We start from the raw sequence: 19,574 nt of genomic DNA, 5'->3' as shown, positions 1-19,574 counted from the left end.
TTTGCTTAGGCAAAACTTGTACTAGGTAGAGAGAATGGCATGAGATAGTGGGGTCTCAAGTTCAAGTGATTTTTTTTTCTTCCTGGCCTGTATTAGGTAGATTTGACTGCAGATGCTGGAGAAAGGCAGAGGAGATGGGGTAATTCAGGAACACTTTCCTAACACAAGTGGAAATTTTATAAAGGTTTAGAGCAGCTTACGTGCTTAAAGTATTATTCATGCTGCCCCAAGAGTCTTGTCTGTGTTTCATTTATGTAATTGCATTTCCTCAAACATCTACCACTTGACCCATCCAAACCCAATATACAGGTCCAAATCTGAGTTTCTTTGGGGTTATATGCCCATACCTTGCTCTGCTTATACTTACATGTTTTCCCTGATCTCACTGACATCCCTTCCCCTTGCATATCACATAGCCTTCTAGCAGCAGATACCAACACGATCTAAACTGATAATTTCAAAACATTATTTTTGATTGGGTGGGACATAAATTTTGCACCTATTGTTTGCATCTAGTGACTAGATTAGCTAAGACTAGAGAGCAATCTTACTTGAGCAGCTTTCTCATGCTTGCTTTCTTATCATTCCCATGCTCTACAGTTGTTTTGTTTATCAAGGTAGGTACTGAACTCAAGAAATGCTATTTAAGGCACTCAGGTATGGTAAAGAAAGAATCCAGCTTAGCATGGCAGCATAAACTATCCACTCATATTTTCCCTACCCAGTTTTTTCTTGTTACTTGTGAACATCTTTCCATATTAACCCTAGTACCAACTCAGGAGTAGCACTATCTCACAGCACTAACAGAAGTTATAGTTCTTCCACATACAGAGTTTCAATCAAGCAGGAAGACAGATCAAAGCTAAGTCTCATAATTCTCTAAATTTCATTGCTCACAACTGTCAGTCAAAAGAACTGAAAGGAATTGTAAAGAATGCATTTGAAGTAGGGGAATAACTAAGTAAACACTATAAAACATAGTCAAATGAGAAAATGCATTTAAGCTGGTAACAGTGATACAAACCTGGGGAAAATTATGCAAACGTTAGGGATAAACAAATTGTTTTCTCTTCCCTCCGATCTATTCCTGAGAAACTACAGCACTTACTGGTTGTGTAATCAGAAGTTTTTCATCAGTCTAATAGCTTTAGAATTTTCTGTACTAACTAGCAAACTTAAAACGTTCAGAAAAAAGTTGAGTAGGTATTCAAACATTTAGATGAAACCTCAGAAGTTCTGACTTTTGTCCATCCCTATCACCTAATGAATACACAACAAGAAATACTATGTCAGCAGACTTATGTATAAAGCCAGCCTGTATAGAATTTCTAGAGACTTTGACACACATTCCAAGCAGCATCAGCCCCTTTTGCAGCAGTTCTCCAGACAGTGTTTTTAATTTCTGATACAATTATACATAGTTTGCAGCCAAATAAATATTTATAAAGAAAATATTTGTTCTTTATATCTTACTTGAGTTCTTGTGAGCTTGTGGCCAGCATACTTCGAATGCTTTTGTCAGCCAAGGGACAGCCAGATAAACTGTAAGACATGGCAGGACATACAAGTAAATTAATCTTCTTATTAACTGAACAGTCCCAAACAAACACAACATAAAAATTAAAAAGTAAAAGTTTTTAATGCAGAAAAGCGATGGGGCGAGTGCTGTAATATTGAATTTTGTAATATAGTTAACCCTCTGAATATATTTAGGTATCAACATTACTTCCAAAATTACATACTGTAAATGTTCTTTTTGTGTTTGTTTCTCTATGAACTAGCAGAATGTAAAAAAAAATATTTGAGATTCCTGGGTTAACTACTTAAATGCTTAAGAATACTTTGGAAATTTTAGTAATCTATTTAAAAATAAAAGACGTTTATACAACACACAAATTAGCATGCTTTTAAGATCAACATATATTACTCAAAGGGTTAACACATAGTTCAACGTTTTACTTTGACAGCATTGTTGAGGTAAGCTGAAAACAATAAATTGAAAAGACAGAATCCACCATGAAAAAAATGAAGTCACACCTTCTATGTGAGGCGTAATTACCAGTCACATGACCACTCCCATCACACCCTGGTGTTGGACATCTGCCACCAAACAAAAACAAAAACAGCCAAAATAGTAAGTATGTTTAAAAAAAACTTTTAAAAGTTTCATTGTTTCCAGTTTAGCTGCAATGACTGCAAGGGCTTTTAAGCATCCTAATCGAAAAGCTGCAAAATGAACAGGTTTAAATGAAAATGGCGTCTCAATACAATATAGCATCATTAAGAACAAGCAAATACACGTTAGCTTATCACTTTACTTAACTGGCAGTTTGAAACATTTATATGCTGCAAATGTTGCATGCTCATACTGCAAGGCGTATATGTACTTGTTTGTTTAAAAAAAAGACAAAGAGAGAAAAGGTTAAAAGGAAAAAAATAATTTCACCTCACATTATGCTTACGTTATTAAATCCTTTTTGCTCTCTTTGCATTGAGGGTATTTGGGTTTAGGACTTGGGATTGTAACTTCACCAGGGTACCTTCTTTCTTCAAGCGCCTCTTGGAAAGGATCCAAATCTTCTGGCTACAGGGAAGCATATACACATTAGTTTCAGCTAGGTGAGGTTACAATTCACACAAAATAATGCAAAGCAGAGTCATCAGACTTGATCTCCTTCTTTATCCCATTCGGCCAGAGAAAAGTGATGAAATTATTTTATATTCCTTGGCCTATGAAACCTTTAAATAATATTTGGATATTTCAATGAAGACTTCACACTATGTGGACTATATAGTTTATTTAAATAGAAAAGAAAAAAGGAGTAAAACACAGCTTTTTCTATAGTTGTCATATTATTTTGCTTTAAAAGAATCAGTATTTTGTCCTAAAGTCACTGCAAAACAGAGGAAAGGGGAAGAAAGATGACTAAATACAGTATCCTATGCATCAAAAAGCCATCTTAAATGACATTTTTCACAGCTTAGAACATCTCCAAAATGAAACAGGAGCAATCTTAATATCTACACACAGAATCTCAATCTGGGGCAAACCTCAATGGATCTGTCTGGCAAAACAGAATTATATAATTTGTAATTAACTGCGCTGATGCATTCAGAAGTTCAAAATCATCTATTTCAGGAATGAAGTGGCTGAATGCATTAATTTAGGGATTCCTGCAGATGGTGCTGTAAACACCACAGTAGAAATAGGGAGCTCTACTTTGGAAAAACCATGCTATACTGTCTGTTTTACCTTGTATTTCCCTCATAGCAACAGATTTCCTCCCAATTTCAGTGAAATTAATAGCAAAGCTGTAACTACCACCAGAGCTAGAATGCATTCAGTGTATGTAGAGAAAATGCCGCTTTGTTATATGTTTCAAAGTTACTGAAAATAGTTTTAGGTTTTAATTAAAATTGGCAAGAGATGTGCGATACTCAAATATTTTCTGTTTTAAACCAAGAAAAATTAGAACAATCTCTAGAAGTCTCCAAAGAGCTAAACTGCACTGAGTGTAGCATTGGAAACTGCACAGTGGATAAGGGTTGAAACCTGATGAACAAAAGCAGTGGCATTGAACCTTGTCAGCAAACCTCTTCAGTGCCCTGACTGTTCTAAGTTTTGGAAAGTAAGATAAGTTCACTAACACACTTTCTTTATTTGCCTCGTCTGTTTAAAAGGGTTTGCTGTTGTCTTGGTATTATGAAAAGTAACACTGATTTCTAATCTCTCTTCTTTGTATTCTTGAAAGAAAGTATTTCATTAATACAGGCCCTTTCACACACAGACCTATCGGGAGTGTATAAGTAATCTAGAAGAAGATTAGATGAAACAGTTGAAAGCTTACATTATACTCTGCTGCTTTTGTTTAAATTGATTTCTAAGTAATACATGCTTTCAAATACTCAGCACATCATTTATGGTTTTCAAATTCAGAAGAATATCTTGTCTTGAGAGCTGGTTATCCCAGTATTGCACAGTTATGTCAACTTGCTTATACAGAGTAATGTAATCTAGATACAGCAAAACATCTTTATTGCAGAAAATATTTGTTAACGAGATGATGCTGTTAGAAAACATGATTCACATTCATGGTTCAAATGTTGTCTTATGGAACTTAGTCACAGATCAGATGTGTGCCAGCACGATATAATCCTAAAGATTAACCAGCAGAAAGTCCTTTTTGTAGAAAACCAAGATTTTTATCATCTATTAATTTTGTTTCCTCTTTCCCTCCAAATTTCAGAAATTTAATGAATTACCAAAATTAGATTGCAACAAGAACTGATAGATGAAAAAGACATACATTAATCTCTTTGGAATCATCTTCATCTATCCTACTGGGCTTCATTTTAGTGTAGTCCACTGGCAAGTCCCAGCAGTCACCCTCGTTCAGTTGGTAACACCGGTTATTCATCACAGCTTGCCGCTGGGGGGACATTGGCTCCAGTGGTGTCAAAATGGTACAGCAACCATCTCGCTGCCTCTGCTTGTTCATGCTCAGATCCAACGTCCCATTTTCATCGACTTCCATATCAGGATTCTGTCAAAATAAGAAAAATATTGTTAATTCTGCTTCACACTAGCGAACTGTTACCTCTCTGTCTTCTTCAATCTGATTGCCTAGCAGAATGATAAAATGCTTTTCCATTCCTGTATAGATTGTAAGCATTGAGCCCCCTCCCACACATAGCATGATGCTGTTATACAACATTAATGCTGTTAAAGTAGATTTCTTCCTGAAAGGCTAATCTGATGTTTGGGCGAAGAGGGGAGAGTCTTTCTTACCCTCCTGCCACGCGGCACACAGGTGCAAAATTTGGAATGAAAAAGAGAAATCTCTATTTTCTTGTCATTGTCTTTATCCTCTTGATTTATACCGCGACAGGTGACTATCTATGAGGTAACACCTGCATAATTCTTGTTTCCAGCCCTGACACCTGAAGCCAGCTAGCATCAAATAATCTTTGTTTGTTTGTTTATTTAACATTAACAGTCAATGCCTGAATAGATAGTGTCAGAAAACTAAACAGGGAGGTAGGGTACCAAAACAAGTCCTTTTGGACACCATTTGACGATGAGGAAATACATTCAAATTTCACAGTTCCTTCCCTGCAGATGTAGATGTATTAACATTTCATATATCTATCTTTATAATAAAGAAATTTAGGTTGCAGAATAGTTGCAACAATAGTTGTGCCAATTTCTGTGGTCACTGAGGTACTATGAAAAACAGGGTGAGTGTGGGCTCCGACTTTTTCTTTTATACAAACAAAAAAGGACTATCTATTATATTAGACGAAGAGAAGCAAGACATCTTAAAGTGAAGACAAATTTTAAAAAACTAAGGACAGATAAAATAAAAATGCCTACAGAGAATCCCTCATCATTTCAAAAACGAAATGCTCCACAAGAAATTTGGTTTCAAAACTAATGTGAATGCAACTGACTCCTCGTATGTCTGACGACTTTCTTTCCTCTGGAGTAACAACAAAGCTGCAGAAAAGCACTGTGAATGCAAATCTCTCTTTCTGAATTACTGCCTTTTGTCAAAGCATATATCTAATTGCTGCTATCCTGCTAATTTAATTTAGAAAATACTTGTTTGTCTTCTCAGATTCATTCCTTCAGTCTCAATATAGGCTGACACATTAGGAAAGAGGCCCCTTCTGGTTTTGACACAGAAGATTTTTAGCATTTTATTCCAACTTTTCCCATCGTATTGATATAGAGAACAACTGCATTTATTTACATGTCAGAAAGAGATTTCCCTCTTGAACACTATTAAATAAATTAATATTAAAAGCAGCATTTGAAAACAAAGTCTCCAGTCATTCTGGCTTAAATCATGATTGTTACTACTACCTACTGCTATGGGTTTAGCTTGTTATGAATGATCAAGGGGCTTTACCTGGTAAGGGGAGGAAAACCTTTGTCTATATGGACAAGAACAGAACATGTCTGCCAGCTCAAAAGCTCTTCTATACGCACAATAAAAATGTTTCCTCTGCACTGCATCTGTCTACTTAGCCATCTAGTGGTCTCCTATAGGTAGCACTGTGCTGTTTGCTGGTGTGTGTTAAATACTCATTTCTTAAAAGCTATCAGTTGAAACTTTGTATGTTTATAATGAAAAAAATAATGTTTATAATGAAAAAAATTTTTGGTAAATCTTTAATGAATGTTAATAGTGCACTTTTTTTCTTAATATATAAAGCTTAATAGCAAAAGCTTTTAATTATATTTGTATAGCCATTTAATAATACACTGAGGCTTTATGAACATACAGAATATTAGTGACCCTGCACTACTGTTAAGCATATCTAAAGTCTCCTGTACTGGAGGATTTGTTAATTTCAAATGTACTATGCAATTACTTCAGAACTGTTATATCACAGACAGGCAAGAAATTACAACATACAAGTAGCATAGATTTCTTTGTACTAGATCTCACAACCTTAGGTCCCCGTTTGTGACTTTTAAATGAAAATACATCATTAAATCTTAATCCTTTCACAAAATGTATAAATCAGACAGTGTTTAACAAAAAAATCAGCAGTGCAATTAATACCACTTGAGCAACCCAAACATCTTTTATAATTATAGATCTCACTAGTAAGAGACAAATTCAAAAAATAGGGAGTACATGCTATCAGTAGCATCAGTTTATATACCAGTCAGGATTTCCCAAGATACTTGTGAGGAATTTTTATCTTTTTTTTTTTTTGCCTGCATTAGCAGAGCCATCAGATTATGTTAATTTGGGGGGCGGGGGGAAGCAAGATATACTAAAGCTATTCTTCTATCTACCAGGGCCACAGAGCAAGTTCAGTAAAGAGAAATCTTCATCAACAAACAGAATTACTAATTTTTACCCTCGCGCAGAGATCCTGAGGCTTAGTGGAGAGGTTCTGAGGCATCTCCCTGCAGCGAGTGGAGAGATTCAGAATAGCAGTAGCAGCCATGTGTGCTGCCTCCATGTCATGAGTATAGTCAAAGCTGCTCTTGCTGCAGGTACTGCTGGCACTGCTGCCTCCACCACAACTCATATTGCTGCTGCTGCTGGGGGCATAACTGCTTGTTGTGCTGCTGGTTGGACTTGAATTCTTACAGTAGCGTTTCGCTGTGGGAAGAAATATGACAAGGATGACTCAAAAGAGCGAGCGTTCTGCATAAGCGAAGAGAAAAACAAACGGCTGGAGGTGAAATTTATAATGAGCAACAGTAACCGATGCCAAAAAAAAAAGCCCACAATAAGAACGATGGCTGTATTTCTTGATTTCTGTCTGTGACTTTTATATGCTACATATGTGAGTTTGTATGAGGTAACCTCCTGTAAAAATCTGCATGATGTGATCATGAATCGTTCCGACAAACAGGCTGGATTTAGAAAACAATAAAAACACAGAAACACTGCTTTTACCCCACATACATAGTCAGGCAGAAGGTAGGATCTGCTTGGCTCATTCGTTTTTATTTATGAGGGGCAACATAACACTATGGGACCTTTTCCTATGTACACGAGCAAACTGTTAATTTGAGACCTAGACTCCCCAGAGCTGCTGGAGATCAAAGCCCATTCTAAGGCTTATGGGCTTGGTCTCTGGGCCACAGTTCTACCCAGATGTCCTCAAACACCTCACGCTTCCTAAAAGGTTTCTTCTTCCTACATCACAGGCAAATATTACAACACTGGCTGTCAGAAAGGAGAGGAACATGATGGAACAAGAAAGTTGGTGGTCCCCCGTGAGTTTTACCACGGCTTGCACAAAGGCAGAAGCAGCGGCTGTATAAATGGAAACAGATCTAAGTGAAACGTCCCCACCCGCAAACAACCCGAGCACCTACAGCTCTTCATAAAAAGAGTAAGGACCAAAGGCACCCCTTCCTGCTCACGCCAAGGACAGCAGCACTCCGCCATACTCTGGCCGGCAGAAGCCCCAAGTGGCCGCAGAAGAGCTAAGGCACTGACAAAGCTCACGTCCAGCCTGCCTAAATACAATGCAGCGCTGTTGCTGCTTCTAAGAAACGTTCCTTGTAGCCTAAGGTATTATAGTAATAATGGAAAAGAGCCCTATATTAGCCCACTTATTTCTCCAAACCTTTTCCCAAATAAACGGTTTTAAAAGTGTTTTTACGAAATGCAAGAAAGTGTCAGCTTGTCTTCTAAATCTAAAAGTTCATGTGTTTTCATAAAAAAATGAAAGTCAAGGTCAGAGGATACCTACATGCATATTATAGCAACTACTTCCCCTTAAGATGGAAATGTATACTGCAGAGATCATACCATATAGCGCAGCGCAACAATAACCAACTAGCATGCTGATTAGAGAGCTATACAAAAAAGGTCAGGCCCCAGCTAGAGCTCTTCCGTGATGGGCTCCATTTAAATGCCAGACTCTCCAGGTGTATGTGTCTGAGCAGACATACGTATAATAATCTGCTCCCATGAGCACAGCCCGTTTGTGAACCACAGGCTGCTTTGGTAGGCAGGCAGGGTTCAAAAGAAGAATCTGAAAGCAAAGTATCTCTGCTAGAGCTTATGTCACCCTCTTTTCTCTAAAAAACTGAAAAAAAAATAATGGCATTATTTTGACTGTAAAGGAAATAGTGTTTCACTTCGTTCATAACAGATGGAGTTTTCTCAGGAAAGCCACATAATGCACAGGGTGTCACTTTTTTAAGTGAAGTGAATGCTAAACATTCATCACATTTCTTTGTTTTGAACACATAGTAGAACTACTCTACCAGGGTATCCACTAATTATAAACCTGTGAACTATTTCTCAAGAGTTTCATTATTAATATAGTAGTCAGCATTGGTCATTAAAAATTCAGCATTTATCTACTGTTACTTTGTAACGGTATCCAAGACACACAAGAATTTTCCTATACTGAAGGAAGGAAATAATTGAATAATTCAGTTTCTACTGTGTTAACACAGCAAGCACCCTGTACCACTGAACTCGTCAAATCAGAAATATCTTTCAAAATTCATATGAACAAATAAGACTTCCATCACTTGCAAAAAATGTTAGTCTTGTTATAGCAGGTCACATTTAGATACACATAAGAGACATACTACATGGGAAATTATATGTATGAGAATGTGTGCTAAAGAAAGGGAGGGAAAGCGGCAGCTTTACACATAGGACTAACCATCAGAAACTCATGCAGGCTCTGATATGGACTCCTCTGTGGCCTTGGTCAAACTATATTATCCTTCGTATTCATTTTCCCTATAAATAGAAAGTTGCTTCTAAAATTTAGTTGTGTTGTGATTCACTTGCAAAACACTTTGAAGATGTAAAGTGCTATAAGCATATTTACCAATAAATTAAGCAATGCTCAGAGAGAAATGGCCATGGTTACTGTAACTTTACTGTAGCCGTACGTTTTAAGATGAGTCACATAACCCAGACTGCTCATTTCACATTAGCTTTTCAGGAGAAACAAATATCACTAATTTATAAATGAACAGAATCAAGTAGATCTTTAATGAAGGGAAAGATGCATTGTTTCAATACCAGATAATTCTGCTTGCTGTATCGCCCAAGTCTGTGGCACCAGGTTTTGGAAACTCTGCAGTTCACCCTACGCTTCGTGATACAGAGTAAAACCAAATGTGGAGAACACCTTTCCCATTAAATAACAGACCCAGGTCTAACCAGCTGCATACCCATACTGGCTGCCCCTCAGACATGCCTGGGGGCTGATTACAATGAACCTCTCTAGGTCTACAGGCTCCTCTTGCTAATTAAGAATGGAGGAGTGGGAGAGATCCCAACAACATAAAGGACCAAACCAAGATATTCGGAGTGGAATTAAATGCTGCCCAGGCACCCTCATCCTCAGTATTGCCTAAACGCTGAATACGTTACATAAATTAATTACAGTTTCAACACTTTTTCTAACTTGCACAATAAGAGATTCATCTCTCCTAACTTCAGATATCTGACCTAGTCATTGCAGGCTTTCTCTACAGACAGTGGGAAAAAATAGGAACCTTCAGGCAATGGTTCACCTGACCAGTTTTAAATACATACTTCAGGGGGAGATGAATTGCATCAGAAAAGCATCTATCTTTCTCCTTGGATCTGGAAGGGTTGACGAGCTCAGATGTAGGTGTTGACATGATAAAAGTCTAGATATGGTCAGATGAATCCCACTCCTAACATTTTCTCAGTGTTCTGATGGAAGGACCCAGTTCTACTGGTGGGATGAAAGGAGCTCCTGCCATCACCAGAGCAACTGAAAGGGTTGCTGTCTCCTCTGCCTACTGTGTCCAGCAGTTCTTATCTCCTGTATACCATAAGCCCAACATCCAATACACTATGAAACTGTTTTCAAAGGAAAAACAAGCCCACAAACACAAGATTTCTCAAGAATTATCAAAGCATCCTCCTCCACAATACAAAGTATCCATTTTCTCTTTGTTTTTTACTGAAGCTTACTGGAAAAAAGTCAAGAAAGCAATCCAAAGGAGCTATTTATATTCATGTCACTCACAACCATACACTTATTGAACATATAATCCCATTCTCTGATGATGAAAATACAGTGCTAGGTTACGATTAAAAAAGGATCGAACTTTATGAATTTTTCAGATACTTAGACTATTTGTCTCATCTTATGTAGTCTCAAAAACTAATGTGCCGCTTACTTGCAAGTTCTCCCAAAACCTTAGGCTTACTTTCAGGTTTTTCAGGATGACCTTTCAGAACTAAATCTGCTTTTATATAAATGTGTTTGCTGACATACTTAACAGGTGTGCACTCTGCATCTCCATAATGGCTTTAGTAGCAATAATTAATAATTTTTTTACACACAAATATGAAATCACCTAGAAATACTGCAGTTCCTTGAGGAAAAGTGGCTCTCTTAAGTGAAGAGCCTCTTCCTGAAATCTCTTTCATATTCAGTTATTTACAGTAACTGTCAGAAAAATCCTTGTCTGATTGAAAGTCAGTGCCAAAAGTTTAACCAATTTCAGTGTGCCCAGGATTTCAGTTCATCGTTCTATGAATTTAGCTGATTTTGCTGAAGAACTTCAAAACCCTTTGCCAATCTAAGCCAAATATGCTAGAGTGGTTATGAAATACCAGACATGTGAATCCTAAAGGTTTCATGAAAATCACTGATAGGGTACAAACTAAAATTCAAATTAGTCCCATCCCTGGGACCATGCTGACTGGCGCACACATGTTGGACCACTGGAGGTGGCACACACATCAGTTGGAAGCAGGTATAATGTGTGCCGCCTCCTGCAGAGCCAGGGGTATGGAACAAATCCACAGGGAATTAGCCTTCCTTTGGCAAACAACATGCTCCAGCTACAATGGGCTTCAGCTGTTCTGAGTACACTAGAACCATGTATATTTGCTGTACCCGCAGCATGAATCACACGTATACAGTGCGCCTTAGTCCTCTTTGGCTCACATTACTGAGCAGTGAAGCAACCTAGTCCCAATCTTATCTCCAAGTAAAATTCCTATTTATATCAAAGGAAGATGAGTGTGCATAAAGACAGTGACCTATATCACCCTAGACTTTCATTATTTATTTAAGGCCACTGTTAAACTTGTGTTTAATGTTACATGTATTTTCCAGTTCTGGTGATTTGGAAAAAAAAAGTGGAGTTTAAAATTATCTGCTGAAAAGGGGTCTTAAATTAGAAAAATATGTATCACTTGCTTAGGCATCAGTAATTTGATCTGAAAATACACATGATCACAGGATCCCCAGCAACAGTCTGATTCCTTCCTTTCCGCAGGAGCACACAGAGCATATACACAACGGTTAACAGCTCATTTACCTGATATTAATGAACACTCATTAGATTACTAACCACAGTTAGAGTTAGTGCTTTACCTTTAATAATGTTCAAGCCCTTATTCTGATACAGGGAAAGATGAGTGTATGAGAGAAAAAAAGGGCACTTTTACTCAAAAATATGTTGCCTTTCATAACCCTTCTCCTCTCTGCTACAGTGCAACAACATGCCTGTTGATTCCATGAGAAAGCAAAATATCCAAAATATCCAAAATATGAAGGCAAGAGCTGTAGCAATTTTCCCTTTCTCCACTTACCTACTTTTGAATGTCACAGTCTGTGTTCAGGCAACAGCAGAATTGTTCTATATAGTATATTTATTTCTGTTTTCCTAAATAAAAATCTGACACCTGCCTGAAGTTTTCTATGCTAGTCAGTGACTACTATCAAATATTTTAACCAAAAAATAAACTGTTAACATTAAAAAAAAAAGGAAAAAAAGAAAAAAGATAAAGGCACAGTTTGGTTTTATATATTTATACACACACACACATATATATACATATAATTGTCTTGCTCTGAAAAATTCCTGATGTCCAACCCAAATCCTCATTCTTTATCCTGCAGTTCATTTTTCTCCCCTAAAAAAATCCTCTTGCCTGACATATCCTATCCATTGTCTTCTCCTGAACTGAAGCCACTTTCACCCTACTCGTAAACATGTTATTTAGGTGAGGATTTCCAGAGAGTTCAACAGGTGTATTCATGGGGACACAGTGAGCAGAAATGCCTCCATAAGTACGTATAGCAGTGATTTCTGAAAGTGCAATGAGATCCAGGTTTCCTAATTCCACATCCCACAGAGCAAGTATGTTATCGTTATGGGTTACCTGAACTACCGTACAGAAGTGAGAATCCTAATTTGACCCTTGAGGCCATGTCTTCCGGATAGCAACATAAGGACTAGCTCTATTACTTAGCTTTTATTATGATCTCAACACATTCCAGGAGCTTAATAGCTGGAGATGTTCTTTTGCCAGTGCAACAATCCTGAAGCAAGCACCGTATAAAACAACGCGTTTTAAAAAGGCCTTTAAAATAACTTACACATGACAGCATTCCTCATAATACTATATGAACATGAAAACATGTCTTATTTGTATGATGTTTACATATACAACAACATGATTAACTGCAAACTTGTCTCTCATGTATAAGAGTGTGCACCTCCTACCATCATATCCTTTGGGGGATATATCCCTGGATTGCACCTTGGGAGCTATGGCTCTCTTGCCATAGGCATGGTTGTCATAACTGTTATATTCAAACGTAGTCTTAGAGTATTTCTCTAGTTCCTTGGCCAAGTTGGAGCGGGGTGTGGTGGTGGGGACATTGTTTCTGTAGCCATACTGAGGGATCTCCAATTGCTTAACAAAGCACATGGGCCTAGAAATTAAAGATATGTAAAGTTTGTTAGATGCAGTTCAGTTTACTGTGTCTGTGCATAGTTTATAGTTCAGATTAGAAAATCTTAGTTATTTCTTGTACTCAAGAGACAGCAATATATTATTGCATTTGCTTAGTTTGGTTATTTTCAGCAGACAAACAATATATATTTTCTTGAACAAAGCCTAGACAAAATTAATTCTAATAGCACTAAATGTATCCTGTAGCTAAAAGTATTTTAAAATTCTGTTTTAAAATACTTCAGGGTTTCCCCTTCCCCATGTAATTGCATCACATAGCAAACATTTTTTCTTTTGGGAGGTGAATTAAAAAGGGGCAAGCAGACTGCCAGAAGAAGTTTGGACAAATTCCTTTAAATGTCAAAAGAAAAAATAGCACTGGAAGCTCCATTTAATTAATGGAGTTTCCTCTGAATGTCTTTCATCTGTTTTCCACGCTTTCCAAAGGAGCTAGTCCTGTTTCATCCCTCAATATAGAAATCCATGTTCATCTTGAGAAATACACAGGAGACTCTCACAATCTCTGTTGACTTTGAGCTGCTGCCTCGCAGATCCTGCTCACCCTTAAATGCAAGGTTCTGGCAGGAGTTGCGATTCCTGATACACAGATACACACCTGAAGGAAGGTCCTGTGAATAAATGCAGAATAAAACTGTATCAATCAGCTAAATTCCTCCTTCGTTTAGGATCAGGGAGGATAGTCAGGAGAAGCCCTGACTGATCTCATTCGGCCATTGGAAAAACTTGCGAAAACTCGGAAAGAATGCTGTAGTGAACTCCACTGTCATGCTGCCTTCAGCACATGGACACAGAAGTCATCACCTCTCAAAGCAGGTAAATGAAGGTCAGATTGTGCAAACCTTACCTATATAAGAAAGTGTTATATGACTAGGTTATAGGAAGCAACTGCTACAGTGTTGCACGTCTACCTACTGCATTTAGCAGGAGGTAAAGATGATGAACAGTACACCTGAAGTGCTTCTGCTGGAATCAAGAATCATATAATCAAGGCTTTTTTCTTTTTCTTTTTTTCCCCCTTTACTGCATTTATAACCACAGGAAATGGAAGGAACATTCATAGGAACATAAATTCAGTCAAGACCAGAAGTATCATCATGCTGACTGACAAAATGGAATGTGATAAATAGTAAGAAATAGGGTTTGAATATTATGTTTTTCTGAATGAATTCATTTTCATAGAATTTAGTCAGGATATTTATGTAAAGATCACCCAAGAAATCATATTAGTCATACTATTCCCTTTGATTTATGTATGCTTGTTCCTTTAGACAGTTCTTCCTTGTGGGCTCATTTACACAATGAGCTGATATGAATAATATTTTGATCCTGTCTCAAGAGAATCTATATTTAGCTAAAAAAAAAAGCAATTCAGATCCTGTACATTCAATGCAAATCCAAAATTTCTGTGGAACAGAAGTCCTATGAATTTGATTTCTTTTTAAGTAAGAAATTTTAAATGCAGGTGGGATGGAAACTGGGATGAAGACAAATATTCAAGATTTACACTTAGAACATCTCCGTCTGCCCATCAATTGCCTGCATGCAAATATTATAAATAGCTCCCAAGTTCTTCATCTCAAATACTTCAATGACTTAAAGGTAAAAGGGAAGCAGGAGGCAAGATGAAAGCATTATTTGAGTTGTCTATAAAACCTGAAACACAGGGCAGGCTCACAAGCAAAGTTAAGATTGCAGAGCAACATCGTAGGGAGTTTGCCAGCAAACCGGATGCTGCTTTTGAGCAGTTGCCTTCCTTTGTATGGCATCTGACATCAGTGGCTTCCCTCTAATGAGCAGTGGTAAAAGTCACTGCATTTTTGATCTGTCTTTTTCCATCAAGTGAGAAACTGTGTTATTCCCTCCAAGGGTGTTTTTTATTAATAGGTTTTGAAGAACCGTTCTCTAAGAAAACTGTCTGGGATGCTGTATGAAAAATTGTACAATCTGAGTTAGGGGCAGTTAAGATAAATCTGAGGAAGGAAAACAAAGTCCACAGGCATGACAAAAGATCTGTAGATTTCAACCATAATTCTGTGTTCTTAGCTCTATGGAAAGACTGGTTTTTAAAAGACCATCAAGATTAGATCAAGTTTTAAGAGAATATTCAAAGAATGATTTTGATAATAGAGTAGAAAACTTTCACTTTAAGCAGTCCTATCAGATTTTGAATCTAGAAGACAGCTAAATACTAAGAAACCTATGGGATAAGTACGAAATTCTGGGAACTAAAGCTGCGGCATTTCCTCCACGCTCTTCGAGGCAGCTGGGAGGGATGTACCTAATCCCAGCCCACAGATATCGCAGTATCCATGGAGAAATTCTGCAGCTCTTGGGGCATCATCAGCATAAGGCTGGTACAATCATGCAGAAGTCTAGTTCCTTTACATGTATCCTTCATACTTCAGCTCCTTAGAAATAATATTTTTTCTACCCACATATCTCAAAAGAGGAGACAATAGCACAAAGCTGGATACAGCTTTGGATAAACGAAGAATCCTATATGGATGAAGACAAGGGGTATAATTCTGTCAAATTGGTTCAGGGTCCTTCACATATGAAAATTTAGGGCATTTTTTCCTCTCTTTCCATCCTTCCTGGCAGTGAGTGGGGGAACAGAGACAAAGCACTAAGCCTGATCTTATTCTGGAATCTAAGCTATACCTGGCATTTTTCCAAGTGTCCTGCCAAAATGTGTACTACCAGTTTGGTAATGTAAATAGGGCTTCTGGTTTAATTTAAACTGATATTTACTAGTAAAAGCCTGCTGAAAAAACCAAGACTTACCGGTAAATATTAGTTTATTCCCAAAAGATACCAACTTTTTTCACATTGTTCTTAGACTTTGCACTCCAGCAGTCATCTTTACACCAAACAATGCCTAAGACAAAAATGAGCTTTTCAGCTTTACATGTATTTGCCAAAATAATTACCAACCCTCCCCCATGTAAATTGAGTGGGAAATACACACTGTGAGAATTGGATCCAGAAGCCCTAATTCTAACTCTTCTTTAAAGGAGATATATATGTATATACAACGTATATAAATATAAATTCTCAGATTAGGTGAATGTGTGATGAATTCTGCATAATAATAAGTATTATAGTGATTTCTAATACCTTAAAACCCGATCTGATGCCTGGTTTGATTTTGACACATCACAGTTCTGATGCTTCTCTTGAGCTTTAGCCAGTTTCTCTGCTGCAGCAATAGGACATCCAGAGAGGCTGCAATTACAGAAAGGAAATTTAATTGTCTTGTCCTGCGTAGTTTCACATTATAGCACTGATCCAATTACTCCTTCTCCTCCTTAGTCAGCATCAGGAAGAATCTGAAGGAAAAGAGTTTTCAAAAGCTGTTTGGTCATATGTATTTCTTCTAGAATAGACTTCCTTTCTTCTGCTTTCAAAGTTGCATGGTAGATCTTACACCTGCTCTTCTTCTCCAACTGTACATGGGTAGGTTATTCATGGATGCCAGCCAGTGAACATACCCGTAGGAGAGGAGAGTATAAACTGGAATCTACTGTGCAGCTCTGCTAGCAGATTTGTGACCTTTATGCATCTGCAAATGTTGCCAATGAAATGGCTCCTGAAGATGATTAAATGACAACACCATATAGGCCAAATTTTGCACTGCTTCACACCTCATTCAGCTCCATTAACTCCAATCTTTTTGCAAGGCATACAAATGAGTGCAAAATTTGGCCTTGGATCTCTAAGTCTACATGTCAGCTATGTTGTATTTAGTGTTTGTTCATGAATTTCAGCCACTAAAGTATGTTTTCTAATAGTAGATGATGTAACGTGAAAAGAACTTCTGAACTTGAACTGAAATTCAATTAAATTTGCAATTGCTGAACTATTATTGAAGTGACAATAATAAGCCTGATTCTTCTGGAAAAGATTTAGAACAGGGAAAAATAAATATATTGATGCCAGCAGATGGTGCTCTTAGTGAAGCTGTAAAAACCTGTGACCTGACAATGGAGGGGGGTCCTTTCCTTGTCATAGTCTATTGCGTGCTTATGAGACTGCAGCTCTCTGTGTTCTCCAGAGGAAAAGAAATTAAAATGAAAGGCAAATCAGTGCATTCCCAGATGTTCCCTTCTCTATAGGAAATAAGGGGGAAAAAAAAGAATAAAAAAGGTGAAGCAGAGCAAAATGCCCCAAAAGCTGCAGAAAGAGGTGAGCACAGACCGCAGACGGCTCCCCCCAGCCCTCCCTCGCTGCCCTAGTTCTGCAGAGGGCTGAGGGGCTCTGTGCGGTTTTGGAGTCATGCCAGAGGGCAGCTGCGCTCCACTGACATGCCCTCCTTCAGACACCTCAAATACGCTAGCAGATACTCAACCAGAAGTGAATGCTGCTTCAAGCATCAGTAATTCCCATAAAGCCTTCTCAGAGGTTTTTGCTGCATCCACTGGCAGCGTCACTGCAGCGAAGAAAGGGGTACCAGAGCTTACTGCAGATGGGCTGGTACCCACAAGAGTCTTCCAGGAGACATGCAGTTAATATGAGGGGGTCTAGTAACCCAGAGTTTGGTAAGACTGAACATCCAGTACCTGCGTAGTCCCTTAAGCCTTTATGCTACAATTCACATTAAAAAAGGGAATTCGATAATGGGAACCTTGCATAGTTCCTTTTACCCTCTTACCCACATTTCCTGGATTTTTTAGAATTGTAAAGAAATAAGTTAAGATCTTGCTGATCTGTGGGAAAATTATGACATGTACTGAAAAGAACAGTTACATTTTGGTAATTTTGCTATTTGTTTGACAGATTTAATAGGCAATGGCATCCCTTTTGTAAGAATCTATTACTAATCTTAGGAAACTACAGAAAAGTTGGTTTTTTTCTTGATCTTCTTTTGTTTGGCTAGAATATTTACATCTAACATCTCCAGCTTCTCATTTTTAAATGTAATGAGACAATTTCATAATGTTTCTTAAATAGACAAAATTCTCATTCAGTTCTAGCTGAATAAGGACTTTGGGGCTGAGACTGTGGTCAGTAGGAAAGCTAACTCTTATAATGTCTGTGTACTTAAAAAGCCGTTGCTCATGTATTAAAAAAATCCTGTTGAGGAGTGGATTTTTTCATGCACTATAAAATAATCCCTGAAGAGAGTGAAGTGTGAGAACAAGAACTCTGCCCTAGTCCTGCTGATGTTGGCAGACGCTTCCTTCTCCCTGTGACATACCCATAAGGCGTCATACCATTTGTTTTGTACCACTGCTGTTCAGCTAATATTGAAACAAAAAGAAAGAAAATCCACCCAGAAAGCTAAAGTATGCTTAAAATGTCTTCTGTGGATCAATTCATCCATACTGAAGCAAACGCACACTCGTCCTCCTCAGAAAATACATGAATAAATGTCACTGTTTAAAATGGATAAAGCACACGAAGCACCATCTGTCAATCTTAAGAACAACACAACGAAACACTCATTCACACCCCCCCGCCAATGGACTGCTAGAAGGGCTGCAGTTCGGAGGCACTGTTCCCTCTAGATTGGCATCCAGCGACGGCATCCTTACCTTCGGTGGGAATTCCTGTTGCTATTTACGTGGCCCCGGCCTGTGCAGCCTGGTGTAGGACACTTAAGAACATTTTCATGCATGGCAAGAACTTGACAAGGAGAGTAAGAGAAAACAGCAGAGTATGAAAACAAGAAAAAAAAATCAAATCCCAGTATATATGAAACCATTTTAAAACAAAGCAGGATTCATTAACAACCAGCATTCCCCAAAATACACGTGACACACATAGCCAATAAAGCCTGATGACAGAATTGTGACCCTATGCTCATTAACACAGGGCAACAGTGAAAGTTATGAAGGTCACAGAACCTATAAACAAATGCATCTCTGGTGCAACAGTGAAGCAGAAGACTTCCGACATCTTCATACAAAAACACTGAGCAAGGATCAGCTCATCAGTAAAGTGTGAGCTAGCAACGGTCCAATACAAAATTGCGGACAATAAAAATTCTTTCAGAAAATTTATGCATTCATAATGCATAGCTTTATACACACAGTATCAAACTCAAGAGCTGAAAATCTGCTCTCAAGTTATACTGGTAGAACACTGAATTATTTGAAACACACCTCAGTACAACCCTAAACAGATTTTAACCCTGACTATAAGACAGCCCAATCGAGCTAGGGGCCAGTTCTGCCCACTTCCACATAGATATATCATTCATATCTATATGACAAGCAGAATTGGTCCTTTGTCCTTTTTCTTGTATTCTCTAGCAGACATGAAAGTTCCAATGGAGAGAAATTTTTTTCAGAAGACAAAAAATTAAAAATAAGC

At 37.8% G+C, this 19,574-nt stretch overlaps 1 protein-coding gene across 3 annotated transcripts in view; it reads right to left on the bottom strand.

Moving 5' to 3' along the window:
• The window catches only part of MYT1L (myelin transcription factor 1 like), a gene marked incomplete at both ends in the record, with an annotated part of 126,304 nt that overhangs the window by 49,659 nt on the left and 57,071 nt on the right, over positions 1–19,574 (bottom strand). For all 3 annotated transcript variants that reach the window (XM_081998081.1, XM_081998082.1, XM_081998083.1), the window contains 7 exons: positions 1,474–1,542; positions 2,463–2,584; positions 4,308–4,544; positions 6,877–7,124; positions 13,007–13,218; positions 16,377–16,484; positions 18,794–18,884. In XM_081998081.1, coding sequence (XP_081854207.1) covers positions 1,474–1,542; positions 2,463–2,584; positions 4,308–4,544; positions 6,877–7,124; positions 13,007–13,218; positions 16,377–16,484; positions 18,794–18,884 — 1,087 coding nt within the window. The remainder of the gene's footprint in view (positions 1–1,473; positions 1,543–2,462; positions 2,585–4,307; positions 4,545–6,876; positions 7,125–13,006; positions 13,219–16,376; positions 16,485–18,793; positions 18,885–19,574) is intronic.

The sequence above is a fragment of the Phaethon aethereus genome, assembly GCF_964289735.1.
Source record: "Phaethon aethereus genome assembly, chromosome: 3".
Lineage (NCBI taxonomy): Eukaryota > Metazoa > Chordata > Aves > Phaethontiformes > Phaethontidae > Phaethon > Phaethon aethereus.
The sequence above is the reverse complement of the archived record's forward strand: the minus strand, read 5'-3'. Positions and strand labels throughout refer to the sequence as shown.